The following is a 16229-nucleotide window of genomic DNA, read 5'->3' as shown; positions in this document are numbered from 1 at the left end:
TAGAGATCCACCTACCTGTCTCCCAAATGCTGGAATTAAAGGTGTGCAACACCACAACAGAATGTACACACACACGCACACGCGCACACACACACACACACACACACACACACACACACACACACACACACACACACACACACACACACAGAGCAAGAATAGGAAGAGGACTGGAAAGATGGCTTCATGGTTGATAGCAATAAAGAATGTTCTCGCAGAGGACGGGATTCCCAAGCTCACAAGGTGGCTTACCACCACCTCCAACGCCAATCGCAGGGGATCTGGTGCCCTCTTCTGGCGTCTTTAAGTACTGCAGGGATGTGGTGCACAGACATAACAATTCCTTAATTCCAACTCTGCAGAGGCAGAGGGATAGCTGTGTGTTCAAGGCCCATCTGGTCTATGTGGCAAATTCCAAGACAGCCAAGACTTCTTAGAAACTTGTCTCAAAACAAAACAAAACAAAACAAAGAGGAAGCACAGAAGAAAAATATGTGGGCCGGAGAAATCCAATGGTTAAGAGCATATAGTGGGGCTGGAGAGATGGCTCAGTGGTTAAGAGCATAAAGTGAGTTCAGATCCTAGCACCGAGTAGGCCGTAATTGTCTCTAAGTTCAGCTCCAGGAGAATCTGAAGCCTACGGGCTTCAAAGACATACACACAAACACAGAAATGATTCTAAAATCAAGTGCTCGAATCTCAGCACTTGGGAGGCAGAGGTAGGAGAGTCAGTATGAGCTCAAGACCAACCTGGTCTACAGAGTGAGCTCCAGCATAGTGCTACAGTGATACCACGAGGTGGCTCACAACCACCTGTAATGGGATCCGATGCCCTCTTCTGATGTGTCTGAGGACAGCTACAGTGTGCTCACTCACATAAAATAATTCTTTTCCTTTTCTTTTTTTTTTTTTTCCCCGGAGCTGGGGACTGAACCCAGGGCCTTGCGCTTGTTAGCTCTACCACTGAGCTAAATCCCCAACCCACATAAAATAATTCTTTAAAAAATAAGCAAACTTCACCAATCTAGAAATTCCTGTTTTGTTTGATGAATCAGCTGCTAGCCACAGGCACCGCTGTCAGAGCTTAGCCACAAAGCACTCCGTCCACTTCTTGAACAGCTTTTATTGTGAGTTAGAAGGGGAGGTACATTGGCTCCTAGAGGCTGGTGGCTGTCTCCAGGCCTCGCTCCTGGAAGTATCTGTGGGAGACCTGAGGGCGGCAGGCCTGCGGGCCCTGGCTGAAGTAGGAGGTGATTCTTCCGGGTCCCTCGGGATCCTCCTCAGCTGCTGAGTCTTCCCTGTGGGGGAGAGGAATGACACTGGCCACTTCCCATTGGGCTGAGTGAATGCATGGCCTCCCTTCCCCTGGTCTGTTCCCTCAGCACTCTAAGGACACGAACCAGGTGACACCTTCTGCCTCCTTTTCCAGGATGGCCTGGGCTGTGCTCCAACTGAACCGTACAAACTGGGGGAAGCCAAACACAGGGTCCACATGTTTCCTCAGCCAGGCTTTGGTCTTGGGATCTAGGGAGACAGAGGTAATGGTGACAGCATCAGCGTGGTAGGTGACAGGCCATGTTCATCCTTAGCTGCTTTGCCTTTCTCTTGTTGAGATGGAGTTTCACTATGTAGACCAGGCTAGCCATCCACCTGCCTCTGCCTCCGGAGCTGGGATTAAAGTTCTGTGTCTTTGGCTTCTTGAGTACCAAGGCACCTGCCATTGTTTAAGTGTCTAATTGCCCAGGCTAAGTATGGCTCCCCACCATCCCCCACTCTGTGACCCACCAGTGCTTGCTGCTCTACCAGAGGTCCTGAGTTCAATTCCCAGCAACTACATGGTGGCTCACAACCATCTGTAATGGATCTGATGACCTCTTCTGGAGTGCAGGCACACATGCAGGAAGAACGCTGTATACACAATAAATAAATCTTAAAAAGAAGAGAAAATGCTTTTTGGATTTTACATATATGCACCATGTTCTCTGCAGGTACCAGATGTGCACATGGTGCCCAGGCATACATGCTGGCAAAATACCTATACGCAGAAAATAGAATTTTGTTTTGTTTTTCAAGACGGTCTTTCTATGTAGCCCTAGCTATTGTGGAGAACACTATGTAAACCAGGATGGCCTCAAATTCACAGAGATCCTCCTGCCTCTGCCTCCTGAGTATTATAAAAGTTTCTTTTTTTTTAAATATTTATTTAATGTATGTGAGTACACTGTCGCTGTCTTCAGACACAGCAGAAGAGGGCATCGGATCCCATTACAGATGTTTGTGAGCCACCATGTGGTTGCTAGGAATTGAACTCAGGACCTCTGGAAGAGCAGTCAGTGCTCTTAACCGCTGAGCCATCTCTCCAGCTAAAAGTTTTTTTAAACATTAAAGAAAAGGCTGGGTGGTGGTGGTACATGCCATTAATCTCAGCACTGGCAGTGTAGAAGCAGGCAGATCTCCGAGTTCAATGCCAGCCTGCTCTACTGAGTGAGATCAGGGCAGTGAGGGCTGCAAAGAGAAACCCGGTCTTGGGAAAAAGAAAAAAAAAAATTAAAGAGAACAATAAAGCCAGAGGCCAGCCTGAGCTCCATGGAATTTGGTGGGTGGTTGGGAGGACTAATTTCAAGACAGGCTTTCTCTGTGTAATAGCCCTGGCTGTCCTGTACTCCCTTTGTAGACCAGGCTGGCCTTGAATTCATAGAGATCCCCACCTGCCTCTGCCCCACAAGTCCTGGGATTAAAGAAAGTCATGGGCTTTACAGAAACTTAAAGGCAAGTTTATGTTACAGGGGGTAAAGGGAGAAAGACACAGGGGGTAAAGGAGAAAAGGGAGGATAATTCATTCCCAAGAGGGCCTCAGCTCACCATTGGGATAGCCTGAGCCATAATCAGAGTCCAGACCCTGTAAACTCTCCACAAATTGCCAGTTCTTCACAGCCTGGTCTCGGGCCACCTGCAGGCAAGACAGTAGCTTAGCATCTCCATCCTCACGGGAATCTCCCTTGTCCCTACACAAGGGAGATGCTGGGAGTGGGCCCTGGTCAACAGGATGCTAACCTTGGCAATGATGCTGGCAGCACTGACCACAGGGAACAGGGAGTCAGCTTTGGCCTTGACTGTCACCTCGATCCCTGGAAATCGCTGCTGTAGTCGAGCCTGGTATGTCTCTGGCATTCCTACAGTGTCCACAAACACCTGTCACAGGGACAGGAACATGGGAAAGAAATGTAGTCATTCAATAGCAGGCGAACTACTGTAAAACATCCAGTCTCCTACTGTACCGAGGACCCCCAGGCCCTTACACATGCCACACAAATCCTGCCCCTAAGATACCAGACCAATGTTGCTATCTGCCTGCACGTGTGTCTGTGCCTGGTGGTATAAACAAGTGGAGTTACAGACAGTTGTAACCTCCCATTCAGGTACTGGAATTTGAACCTGGATCCTGTGAGGAGCAAACAGTGCTGTTTAACTACCGAGCCATCTCTCCAGCCCCCTGGATTATTTTTATTTACTATAAAATGTTTGCAGCCAGGGAAGATAGCTTAGGAGGGACAGGTGCTTTGGGATCTGAAATCCTCAGTCCCTATGGGTTACAAGAGGAAGACTGATCCTGCAGTTACCAGCTTCCCATGTGTGCCATGCATGTGTAGGTCAGCACTCAGGCACAGACCATAAACAAAAGAGATGTCTTGGGGCATTTGTTTTTGAGACCGGGTCTCACTCTGTAGCCCTGGCTGGCCCTCAACTCAGACAGCCTCGAGGTTCCTTCATACGTGGCATATACACTTTTTTAAAAAACATGTGTATGTGGGTGTTTTGTCTATATGCATGTCTGTGTACCACTTGTGTGCCTGCAGAGGCCAGAAGAGGGTGTCAGATCCATTGGACCTGGAGTTTGGAGTTACATTTTGAGGTGCCTTGTAGGTGCTAAGAATTAGAGGTTGGGGATTTAGCTCAGCGATAGAGCGCTTGCCTAGCAAGCACAAGGCCCTGGGTTCAGTCCCCAGCTCCGGAAAAAAAAAAAAAATTGAATGCATATTTCCTATAAGAGCAACAAGTGCTCTTAACTCTTTTTTTTTTTTTTTTTTTTTTTTTTTTTTTCGAGTTGGGGACCAAACTCAGGGCCTTGCACTTGCTAGGCAAGCGCTCTACCACTGAGCTAAATCCCCAACCCCAGTGCTCTTAACTCTTAAGGCATCTCTCGAGCCCCGCAATTAAAACCGAACAACTTATCCTAACAGGGTTAAATACAGCTCGATGGGAGAGCACCTCTTAATATGCAAACATTCTCCATGTTCCATCCACAGCACTGCCCAAAACAGCGCTTCTTGGCCTTCCTAACGCTTCGACCCTTTAATACAGTTCTTCATGCTGTGGTGATCCCAACCATAAAATTATTTCATTGCTGCTTCATAACTGAAATTTGGGAATATTATGAATCGGAATGTAAATATCTGATATGCAGGAAATCTAATATACAATCCTCAAAGAGGACACAAGTGACACACGGGTTGAGAAACAAGATAGGCTTTGTCTAATCACGCGACAGCCTTTGAACACTGAATGCTCACTGTTATGCTGGGGGCTGAGGACAGGGCAGCAAACCCCCTGCACTAGAACCCTTAAATCCGGCTCTGTAGGTCGTGTTTGCCTAGCACGCCCACAGCCCGGGTCCCATCTCCAGGACCACACTCCTAGCTTTGGTGGCACAGGCCTGTTCTCCTAGCACTTGGAAGACGGAGTCACAGATCAAGAATTCAAGGGATATGGAATTGGAGGATAGGCTGAGTTATGTAACAGCCCTCAAAAACAAACCCAAGGGGCTGGGGAGATGGCTCAGTGTCAGCACCCACATGGTGCCTCACAATCATTTACAACCCCAACACCAGGAGATCTCGTGCCTTCTGACCACCACGGGCACCAGGCACAGATGTGATGCATACATGGACACAGGCCTGACAGTCATATACATACACTGTTTTTTAAGCTCATTAACTTTAAAAAAAAATTACATACATTTCACAGGGACTTTCTGTTCTGTGCAGAGTAGAACAAAGTGGGGGGTTAACAGGTGGGACCATCGAGAAAAGGACACGGCACAGACTCCCTGTTGGGGGCTGCGCCCTCATACAGGACAGAAGCCAGTATGAAGGGGACCTGTGGAATCACTCTGGACCACTGGAGACTAGGACAGGGAGATTGGGGTAGACATTCGGGGCAGAAATAAAAGTAGGCAATCAAAATAAAAACTGCAGGCTGGAGAGATGGCTCAGTGGTTAAGAGCACTGGCTGCTCTTCCAGAGGTCCTGAGTTTAAATCCCAGCAACCACATGGTGGCTCACAACCATCTGTAAGGGGATCTGATGCCCTCTGCTGGTGTCTGAAGACAGTTACCTTTTAAAAAAACAAACCAAAGCTCATCTCTCTAGCTCCTCCCCCCCCCTTTTTTAAAAAAAGACAAGGTCTCTCACTAAACTTAGCCCCCAACACTTTGGTTAGATTGGTTAGCCATCAAGACTCCAGATCTCCCTGTCCCCTTGTCCCCAGCACTGGGTGACAGGTTTGCGTTCCTATGCCCAGCTTTACATTTGGATGCCGTGGATCCAGTCTCAGGTCCTTGCACTCGTTTCAGACAGGGTCTCGTTGTAGGTATGGAGGGATATCCTGGAACTCAGACATCTGCCTGCCTCTACCCGCTGGGTGCTAGGATCAGAAGTGTGCCACCGTGCCTTCACGGTCACGTGGTCATGCTTCTGCAATGGGCACTTACCAACTGAGCCATGGAGGGTGACCACATAAGCCTGGAAGTCACTATCTCCCCCTCCACTATGTCTAGCCTCGGGTGATTTTCTTTTTTTTCTTTTTTTTTTTGGTTCTTTTTTTCGGAGCTGGGGACCGAACCAGGGCCTTTCGCTTCCTAGGCAAGCGCTCTACCACTGAGCTAAATCCCCAACCCCGATTTTCTTTTTTTAAACAGGGTTCAGGTTGAAGGTAGTCTGGGCTGACATTCAACTCTCTCTTTATGTTTTAGGGCTCCTGCCTCTATTTCCTGAGTGCTGCTACTCTGGCTTTATGCAATGCTGGGATGGAAGCCAGCACGCTAGGCAAACAATCTACCAACTTAAAACTTCCCTAGCGTCAACCTTTTAAAGCCCCTTTTACCACAAGGTGACCAAAGGGCTGTAACCCAGCAGCTCACCTGGGTGACTTTCACATTCTGATCCATCGCATGCTGTATCAGCCCCGCGGCTGTGTCGTGAGACATAGAGTTGAGGTTGTACTTGACCCTGTGGTAAGGGACACAGCTTAGTCCACACCATCGCAACTGCTGCAGGACGCAGCCAGCCCGTGCTGGTGGCTCTTCCCCTACTCATGAAGGGGCCCCTCACCGCCCAAGCATGCTGGTAGAGATCAGGTTTGGAGACAGGATGTCCAAAGCCCAACCCACAAAGTCTCCGTCCTCTTCCATTTTCGCAAAGAGCCTCTCCCGCTCGTTCTCTGTCAAGGTCTTTGAGTCTGAGAAGAAAATGGAAGAAAAGGGGAGCAGGTGGTTTTTTTCCCTTCTTGCTTTCCTTTCTGTAACTCACCTGCCCTTCTGCACATACCCAGGAACCCAGTGTGCAGGCATTTAGCGCAGGCTTACCTGCCACTTTCAGGGCCTCCAGATCTGCCAGGCGGGACAGGGGGCAGTAACTGATGGCGTAGACCATGGGACCTTGGGAGGAGGGAAGTCAGATTTCTCAGAGCAGGATCCCCACTAGTGAGTTCTATCATCACCAGGGCCCAAGGCCATCCCACTATCGCTTCTGGATCCCAAGGCCGTGCATGATTCCCCACTCCCGTTCCCCTGAAAACTGCACCCCTTTCATCCACGCGCCTCTCATCCCCCGACCCTGGGGACGCACCAAGCACAGGACCCCGGCCCGCTTCATCCACGCCCAGGACGCACGGCTCCTTGAGGCACACAGCAGGTACAGGAGAACTCAGGCGACAACGGCCTGTATTGTCCCTCTCCAGTTCGCTGAGATCCATGCCGCCTCTGCGACAGCCAACAACCGTAGAAAACAGTACTGCAGGCGCAGATCCCAGCGCGCGTTTTCCGCGAATACAGCAGCGGCTCTTGATGCTGACCAATCGGCTCGCAGGACTCGCCCCCTACGTGCTCTCTGGCGTGGACGCTTACGCACGCGCTGCTGTCGCCGCTGTCGTGCTCTCTCCTGGGAATTGTAGTCTTCCAGGACTATCACTAAGGGTGTGGTTTGTAATCGAGGGAGGGCAGGGTCACTTTGTAAGCTCCGCCCCGTTGCTGCTGGAGCCTGGCCCTCAGTGACTGGTATAAAGAGGAAATTAAGATGTAGATTGTTTGATTTCTTTCAAAACTTCCAATAAAGTTCAGACTGGCCTCCCTTGAAGTCACTATGTAGCCTAGGATGACCTTCTATTCATAATTCTCTTGCCTCCACCTCCCTGATGCTGGAATTCCCAGCCAACACTCAGCTGAATTTTTTGGAGGTTTGCAAGATCAAATATCATTGTACAGGCGGAGCACCGGTCTCACTGACTCCTGGTCTCTTACTACCTGTCATTCACCTTTGTACTGGCCATCTGTCTCTGTCCCTCCACTTTTTCCCCCCAAGAGTCTCACTGTGTCTCTCTAGCTGACCCAGAACTTGCTATACAAATTGGCCTTGAACTCAGAGACATCCACCTTCCCTCCCCAGTGCCACCACACTGCATACCTCCTCCGCTCCTAGTACCGTGCCAGTGACCCAGATTCCACAAGGCTGAGGCCTCTGACTCACAGTTCCCAAAACCCCTCCGTTAAGGGCTGTCAAGGGCACTGCTGCCTCCACTGTTGGAGATGCCAGGCCACAGCAGCTTCCTGTTTGGGGTCTGTACCCATCGTGTGGGCTTCTCCCCTCCCTTCCGCCGTCCCTCCACTCTTCTCCTGCCATCCCTTCTCTGAGGGAAGCTCCCATCTCCTCAGCCACTCCCATCACACTCTGTTGTCTTCTTGGACATTGTGTCCATTTGTGTGGGATCTGTTATCAAAGTCACTGTTTGTTCTCTGAGTCTCACTCCTCTCACTCCTCTATCATGTACCTCTTCTGTGCTGCTAGCTTCAACCCTTTCTTTTGTTTTTTGGTTTTTGGTTTTTTTGGGGGGGGGCTTGTTTGTTTGTTTGTTTTGAAGACATGGTCTCCTGTAGCATTAAACTACCTTGACCTTGCTAGATAGCCTGGGTTGATCTTGAACTCTTGATTCTCTTGCCTCTGCCTCAGGAGTGCCTAAGTCACAGGCCACCAGCCCTCCCTGCTTTCTCCCCTGGCTATCAGAAAAACTCCTGCGTCTGCTGTGTCTGAAGTCAGGTGCCTGCTCCTGAAGCTTCGGGCTTCCCCAGTATTTAGCTCAACTAGCTACCACCTCAGCTTTTTTTTTTTTTTTTTTTTTTTTGGTTGGTTGGTTGGTTTTGGTTTTGGTTTGGGAGACAGGGTTTTTCTGTGTAGCCCTGGCTGTCTGGGAACTCACTCTGTAGACGAGGCTGCCCACAAACCCAGAGATCTGCCTGTCTCTGCCTCCCAAGGGAAGGGACACCACACTTATGTCCCTACCTACTCCTGGATCTGCCAGCCAGTCCTGACTGGCTTTTCTGTGCCTCCTTGATTGCTCACCTCTGCTCAGGGCCTCCAGTTGCAGTCCATCGGGTTGCAAGCTGAGCAGTCCTGCTGCCGGCACGGCCTCAACTGTACCAGGTCCTCTCGGTCCATGAACACAGGGACTGGTGCTGGGCCCAACACCTGACGGCTGCGTTCCTGTTTGCCCAGACTGCAGAAACAACGCCACTTTCCCCACGGGCCTAGGACTGAGTCTTCCACTACTGGAGACGAAGGGTGGACATGAAAACCCAATTGGGGGATGAATCCCTATACAAAGGACTTATCCAGGGAGGGACAAAGATAGGGAACCTAATAATCACAACCGGTATTTTAAAGACTTTGCTGCCTCTGTGCAGCGATTTAAGAAGAGCAAACCACCCTTTCAAACCGACACAAGTGAGCCGCCCACCGCTGCAAACTGACTGACACCTCTAATCCCTGCCAGCCAGCTCAGTTGGGAGCATGAACTCCCTGTCCTTCATACCTGACATCCAAAGTTGACTCTTGTCTTCAGGGACTTAATCATGGGCCTACCCAGCAGGCCCAGTGCCACCTGACTTACAGGGCTGACGGGTGTTAAGTTGAATGATATAATTAATGTAATGAGTGCGCTTAAATCCCCTGATGCTGCCGAGCTAACTTGTAGCAACAAAGTAATTTTTAAGCTCGGGAGAAGCTACGGCTTTCTTTCTTTCTTTCTTTTTCTTTTTCTTTGGTAGTGCTAAAGAACCACTGACCTACAGCTTTTCAAAACCCTTTCCTTTCCTTCCTTTAAAAAGACAAAAACAGAAACAAAAAAACAAAACCAAGTCTTTTGTACCCCAAGCTGGCCTCCAACTCCTTGGGTAGCTAAAGACTCAGGTCCCCCCCACTCCTCCTAAATGCTAGGATTGCAGGTGTGTACTGCTTGCTACAGAGGATTTTGCAGCGTCGGGGAAGGATCAGGGCTTCGTGCATGCTGGGCCAGTGCTCAACCAGTTGAGTGCCGAGTGCAACTCTAACCCTTCATCAGAATTCTTCATTAATACTTCCTCATGTAGCATGAACTTGCAAAGGCTTGTTGTGCCTCACACCCTTCCTCAGTAGATCTTTACCAAATCACAACACCCCCCCCCGCCCTCCCCCATTCTTCCCTTAGGCCTTCTGGGCTTTGCACTTGCTGTTCCCTTTTCCTGGGACACTGTCTCCCAATCCTTGCGATTTTAACTCTGCTCGAATTTCCGGCTATATTGGTTACTACCACCTCCACCGCACCTTCCCAAGTTGACTGGCAGGTTTCTGTCTCCGTCTCCACCCTTCTAGCACTATGTTTATAAGGCAGGCTGTGTTTAATACAATTATCAGATGACCAAGGAAGCCGCAGGGTAAGACGTTGAGAACAAAAGGTAGTGCGGTTGGAGCACGGCAGTAAATTTTCAGTAAAATGAAACGGAACGGAATAAAAAAAAAACCTCACAGATGAGAAACCAACGCGCTCAGAGAAAAGTGCCCAGTCCTTTGGGACACAGCCTGTGCTGAGCTGAGCAGAGATTTGAAGTCAGCCACAGAGGGTCTGTTTGTAGGGCCCAGGCCAAGTGAGGCCTTCGGGGGTTCGGGGGACACCTTCCCATACCGTCAATCCCGCCCGCCTGCTAGTTTACCCTTTTGTCGCTGCAGCCTCAGCAGCTCCCAGGTGTCACCTTCACCCTGCTGGCCAAAGTACTGGTAGTCTGGGTTGATCTGAGTAGGGGACACCAGACCTATCAACATTAGAGGGGTCAGCAATGGAGCCAGGTGGCTCCGGGCCATGCCCGGACTCCAACCGACTCCAGCGCGCCCCGTGGCCAAGGCCCGCGCGGAACCTACAGCACAGACAATCCCGGCGTCCCTAAGGACACACCCCATCCAACCCTTGGGCAAGCTTATGGACCGGGCCGCGCCTCCCCCTCTGCAGGCGCAATGGATGCGACCGCGGTACTGTCCCGCCCACCTCCCCGCGCCCTGCCTGGTGTGGTTTGGGCCACGCATAAAAGGCTCCCGGGCCTAGGGCTCTCTCGGTTCTGAGATCTCTTTCCTGTCTCTGCTCGTGTCTGGTCGTCCGCGTGTCCGGCTCTTGCCCACGCAGGTATGGAAACCTAGAGTGCACATGAATGGGAGGAGCCCCACTGATGTGATGCTGGCCTCATCACCACCTCCATGATGGAGGTCTTTGTTTTCTATGCTGAATGGTGGCCGCTTTTGTCCTTGCGGGGGGCGGAAACCAAGGCCGGAGCCCTGGCTTGCAGGCTGGGTCATCGAGCTCACAGCCCTTCGCTCTTGGCTTAGCTATCCCATTCTGGAACTAAGGGCTCAGGTCCCCCTTTCCCCGCACTCGGTCTGACTCCATAATTCGGGTAGCAACCGTGACCCCATCACTCGTGCCCTGTTTAGGGGGGAGGGTATTCAGAGGCCTTGCTGTCCTTGTACTGGGAGGGTGAATATGAGTGCTGCTTCTCCCACCTCTCTTGGATTTAGTGTCTAGGCTTAGCACCAAAAGTGACCTTGGGAAGGCAAGACAAAGGGTCTTCTGAAGCAATAAAGACCAAGCTTGCATGGGTCTCTGATTTCAGTCATGGCCTCCGGCAACGCGCACATCGGAAAGCCTGCCCCTGACTTCACCGCCACCGCCGTGGTGGATGGTGCCTTTAAGGAAATCAAGCTTTCAGACTACAGAGGTGAAGCTGCTCGGAGCGGGAACGGGAGGGGACAGGATCTACATTTGAAAGAAGCTAGCACTAACTTCTCTTCCGCTCTCCTCTTCCCTAGGGAAGTACGTGGTCCTCTTTTTCTACCCACTGGACTTCACTTTTGTTTGCCCCACGGAGATCATCGCTTTTAGCGACCACGCTGAGGACTTCCGAAAGCTAGGCTGCGAGGTGCTGGGAGTGTCTGTGGACTCTCAGTTCATCCACCTGGCCTGGTACGGGGCTTCGGGAGGAGGGCTGCAGGGGCCGAAGTAGGTGATGGGGTGGGAGGTGCGGAGAGGATGAAGGAAGGCCCAAACTCTAGGGACAGACTGTGTCTTCCCGTTCTTCATCTTATGAAGAATGGAAACAATGACACCCAAGCCCATAAGATGATGACAGTAATTAGCATTTGGCACCTTATTGGAAGGTACCTGCAGACGCAGTCTCGGTTCTCTGGAGACAGGCTGCCTTGCTGTATTTCGCTATTCTCCATAGTGATCCGCTGTGCTCCATACCAGAGCGAGATGATGGTGGGAACAGTCTATGCGCATGCGCGCGCGCACACACACACACACACACACACACACACACACACACACACACACACACACACACACACACACACACTTTTTAAAAGAACTAGGAATCAATTCCAGGTCTCACTCCTGCAAGGCAAATGCCCTGTGCCCTGCCATTGAGCTGGCTAATAACTGTAATAACTTTAATATGGGTTCTCTACTGCAAGTTACTCGGGCCCACAGGCCCAAGTGAAGCCATTTGAAGATGATGCTTTATCTGGGGCCATTCTCCCCCCAGCTGCGCTGCCATCCCACAGGGTGGGGTGGGTGGAACAGCCCAGCCTTGCTTTAAGTCCTTTATCTCTTGTCTCCAGTCCTCCTACTCCAGCCCTTATCACTCTGGAGGCCATGGGAGAGAATTCTACAACTACTATACTCGGCATCCTAAGGTCCTAACTGTTTCTCTCACCCTCAGGATCAATACCCCACGGAAGGAGGGAGGCTTGGGCCCACTGAATATCCCTCTGCTTGCTGATGTGACTAAAAGCTTGTCCCAGAATTACGGCGTGTTGAAAAATGATGAGGGCATCGCTTACAGGTACAGCAGGGACAGCTTGGCTCCAGGTGCCCGCAATTCAAGGCTAAAGGGACCACTGTGTCTGGTGGGGTGTGGATGTTCCCTTCCCTGGCCCTGGCAGTAGGCGGTCTCCCAGCTCCTCACTGTGGACCCTCTTGTCTTTAGGGGCCTCTTTATCATCGATGCCAAGGGTGTCCTTCGCCAGATCACAGTCAACGACCTACCTGTGGGACGCTCTGTAGATGAGGCTCTCCGCCTTGTCCAGGCCTTTCAGTATACAGATGAGCATGGGGAAGGTGAGTGAACGTTCACAAATAGACAGAGACCGCCACAGCTCTCTGCCCGGCATCTTTGTGGGCGAGAGATTAAAGCCCCATCCCAGCGAGAGCTGAATAAGCAGGTAAAAGCACTGGCTGCTCTTTCAGAGGACATGGCTTGGGTTCTTAGCATCTCTGTGATGGCTCATAACATCCATAATTCTAGTCTGGGGGGCGGATCGGATGCTCCCCTCTGACCTCCTTCTGCACCAGGCATGCACATGGTACACAGGTAAACACATAAACGGGATGGATGGGCTGGAGAGTTGAGTTGGCTCAGTGGTTAAGGGCACTTGTTCTTGCAGAAAAGCAGGTTCTAGTCCCAGCACCCACACTGATGCTCACCAGCTCCTCGGGTACACAGACACATAAAATAAAAGAATAATAATAAAAGACAGGTTCTTATGTCCTGATTGTAGAGGTGGTAGAATGGATAGGATATGGCATGGTGACACACACCTTCAAAAACAAAACATACGGGGTTGGGGATTTAGCTCAGTGGTAGAGCGCTTGCCTAGGAAGCGCAAGGCCCTGGGTTCGGTCCCCAGCTCCGGAAAAAAAAGAACCAAAAAAAAAAAAAAAACCAAAACATACATACATAGATAGAATGAATATATATATGCAAAACATATAACATTTAAAAAATAACATGCCATATTCAAATTCAGTTCTTGCCTGTAGGGAGTGTCTAGGATGGGGCAAGGATGCCAAGAGGGAAGATTTGGGAGCTGTAGATGACTGTAGAAGGTATTTGAACTAGGAATGCTAGGTTTGCCTGACATCCCAACACTTGGAAGACCGAGGCAGGAGGAAGGCTGGGACAGGATTGAGGCTAGGCTAAGGTATAGAATGAGACCCTTTTTTTTTTTTTTTTTTTTTTTTTTTAGAATTACATTTTTTTTTTTCTTAAGATATTTATTTATTATATATAAGTACACTGTAGCTGTCTTCAGACACACCAGAAGAGGGCATCAGATCCCATTACAGATGGGTGTGAGCCACCATGTGGTTGCTGGGATTTGAACTCAGGACCTCTGGGAGAGCAGCCAGTGCTCTTAACCTCTGAGTCATCTCTCCAGCCCGAGACTTTTTTTTAAAAACAGCAACAGCAAAGACAAAAAGAGAAAAGAAAAGAAAAAAGGGCGTTAATAGGCTCGTCCACAGATTTCAAGCTGGGAATTTGGCTTAGCTGGTGGAGTGCTTGCCTGGCATTCACAAAGGCAGGATGGCATAAAACTGGGCACACTAGTGTATGCCTGTAATCCTGCACTTGGGAAGCTAAGGAAGAGAGATCAGGGTTTCAGGGTCATCTTTAGTGAATTCAACCTGAACTAACTCAAAAAAAAAATTTTTTTTTTTTTTTAAAGGGAAGGGTTTTTTTTTTTAAAGGGATCTGATGTCCTTTTCTGGTGTGTCTGAAGACACTACAATGTACTCATATGAATAAAATAAACCTTTAAATAAAATAAAATAAAGGGAAGGGTCTCAGTATGTATTCACATTGGCCTGGAACAGCTAGCTATGTACATCAAACTGGCCTTGAACTCAGAGAGATCTGTCTGCTTTTACCTCCCCAGTGCTGAGATTAAAGGCACAAGGTGCCATGTTTCCCCCTCTTTAAAAATTTTGTGTGCGTGTGTGCGCAAGTCTGTGTATGTGTGTGTGTCTGTCTGTGTGTGTGTGTTAGTGCTCAAAGCAAAGCCCCAACCATACTAGACAGTGCTCTTTCACCGAGCTATGCCTGTAGCACAGCCACTTCGCCGTATGGAAGGGAAAACTGACCATAGTTGCAAAGTTTAGTAGGGTTAGGAGAGAATGGATTGAAGGGGCTGGGCATTGTGACACAGGCCTGTGATCTTAGTATTTAGGAGATGAAGCAGGGAGATCACCAGGCCAGCTTGGGCTACAGAATGAAACACTGTTTTAAAATAAAAATCCAGGGGTTGGGGATTTAGCTCAGTGGTAGAGCACTTGCCTAGCAAGCACAAGGCCCTGGGTTCGGTTCCCAGCTCCAAAAAAAAAAAAGAAAAAAGAAAAAGAAAAAATAAAATAAAATAAAAATCCAGAAGCCTGGTGATACATGCCTGTAGTTCCAGCATCCGGGCAGCAGAGGGGGGGTAATCAATGCATGTTTGAGGCTAACCTCATCTAGACAGAGAGAGTTGTAGGCCAGCCTGAGACCCATTCTTTAAAAACCAAACCAAACCAAACCAAAAACTGCTGAAAGACAAGGAGGAGTAGAATGCTTGTCTGGGTTGCACAAGGTCCAAAGGCAAACTTTAGTATTACAGTGTTTGGAGCTGGGCATGGTGATACAATCTGTTAGGAGGCTAAGATAGGATCACCATGGGTTCAACCCTGCCTGGGTTACATAGTAAGATTTCCTCAAAAGAAAAAAAAAGTAAAGAAACAAAATGTCAAAAGAGAAAAATGTTGCTTCAAACCTGTCTGAGCAGGGGCTTCTGTGCACATGCAATCTGGAACCCTGGCTTTGAGCGCCCATCCTTTTATTGTGCAGCCTGCGCTCTCAAATGAACTCCTTGTCCCTGACCTTGGTGGTGGAGCTGAGCCTCACGTGTTCATCCTTGTGTGTTTTTCTAGTCTGTCCTGCTGGCTGGAAGCCCGGCAGTGACACCATCAAACCCAATGTGGATGACAGCAAGGAATACTTCTCCAAACACAACTGAGATGGGTAAACATCGGTGAGCCTGAATCCCGGATCTCACCTGCGCCCTTACCTCGATGTCCTGTGCTGGCCCAGAAAACGCTAGATCTTCCTCTACACTCTGAAGGGGCTGGAGGCTAGGCCGAGGCTTTCTCATTACCCACCCGGAATCTGGTGAATAGTGACCCTGCCCTGAGCACACCCAGCTGGGCCCAGGTCTATAGGAAACCAATAAAGTATTAGGGACAGTGTAAGTCCGTGTTGGTGTGTGTTTAGTAGTTAACTCCAACCCACCCTATCTTTACACTCTGGCTCGCCCAACTGATTCTGTAATTACTTCTTTTCACCACAAGGTGGAGGCATTTACCTTATTCACTCTATGGCCTGAGCATGGTGGGACACAGTGAGACCAAACAAATACTAGGACTGCAGAAATCCTTTAAGAGTACTTCCGGGGTTGGGGATTTGGCTCAGTGGTAGAGCGCTTACCTAAGAAGCTCAAGGTCCTGGGTTCGGTCCCCAGCCCCGAAAAAAAAAAGAAAAAAAAAAAAATGAGTACTTCCTGCTCCTGCAAAAGACCCTGGTTCGATTCCTGGAACTTAAGGATAGTGCCATATCCAACACCCTCTTCTGGTCCTCCCCTCCAGCACCAGACGTACACATAAATGAATATGGGTAGAACATGCATAGACATAAAATACTTCTTTAAAAAATGGTGGGCAGTTTACTTCTGGACTTTGGCTCTGCATGTAGAATGGTACCCATATCTTGCCATTAACTATATAAAAGG

The 16229-nt window shown here is 49.5% G+C and overlaps 3 protein-coding genes across 10 annotated transcripts; 1 reads left to right on the top strand and 2 right to left on the bottom strand.

Moving 5' to 3' along the window:
- Positions 1-1108: 1108 nt before the first annotated feature.
- Positions 1109-10554, bottom strand: Rnaseh2a (ribonuclease H2 subunit A). 7 transcript variants are annotated; one of them, XM_032887334.1, is made up of 11 exons: positions 10537-10554; positions 10298-10396; positions 8673-8878; positions 6906-7330; positions 6644-6715; positions 6390-6516; positions 6200-6287; positions 3055-3192; positions 2863-2950; positions 1401-1524; positions 1109-1298 (listed from the first exon to the last, which is right to left on the bottom strand). In XM_032887334.1, exons 4-11 carry the CDS (start codon positions 7030-7032, stop codon positions 1157-1159), a joined length of 906 nt encoding a protein of 301 aa, XP_032743225.1. In that variant the 5' UTR covers positions 7033-7330; positions 8673-8878; positions 10298-10396; positions 10537-10554; the 3' UTR covers positions 1109-1156. The 7 variants fall into 7 exon arrangements, with proteins under 7 accessions (XP_032743225.1, XP_032743228.1, XP_032743232.1 ...); XM_032887337.1 differs by lacking the exon at positions 10537-10554 and having other exon boundaries at positions 6906-7039; positions 7132-7330; positions 10298-10530; XM_032887341.1 differs by lacking the exon at positions 10537-10554 and having other exon boundaries at positions 6906-7039; positions 7184-7330; positions 10298-10530.
- LOC116886624 (thrombospondin type-1 domain-containing protein 8-like) lies at positions 8679-10445 on the bottom strand. The gene is made up of 2 exons (XM_032888131.1): positions 10298-10445; positions 8679-8878 (listed from the first exon to the last, which is right to left on the bottom strand). The coding sequence occupies exons 1-2, from the start codon at positions 10443-10445 to the stop codon at positions 8679-8681; spliced, it is 348 nt and encodes a 115-aa protein (XP_032744022.1).
- An 82-nt stretch (positions 10555-10636) lies between the features above and the next one.
- Positions 10637-15693, top strand: Prdx2 (peroxiredoxin 2). Of its 2 annotated transcripts, none has more exons than XM_032887343.1 (6): positions 10637-10761; positions 11246-11350; positions 11442-11595; positions 12356-12478; positions 12623-12753; positions 15376-15693. In XM_032887343.1, exons 2-6 carry the CDS (start codon positions 11248-11250, stop codon positions 15459-15461), a joined length of 597 nt encoding a protein of 198 aa, XP_032743234.1. In that variant the 5' UTR covers positions 10637-10761; positions 11246-11247; the 3' UTR covers positions 15462-15693. The 2 variants fall into 2 exon arrangements, with proteins under 2 accessions (XP_032743234.1, XP_032743235.1); XM_032887344.1 differs by having other exon boundaries at positions 10638-10761; positions 11151-11350.
- The last annotated feature ends 536 nt before the right edge of the window (positions 15694-16229 follow it).

Source organism: Rattus rattus, chromosome 17 (assembly GCF_011064425.1).
Source record: "Rattus rattus isolate New Zealand chromosome 17, Rrattus_CSIRO_v1, whole genome shotgun sequence".
NCBI lineage: Eukaryota > Metazoa > Chordata > Mammalia > Rodentia > Muridae > Rattus > Rattus rattus.
This window is presented reverse-complemented; position numbering and strand designations above follow the sequence as displayed.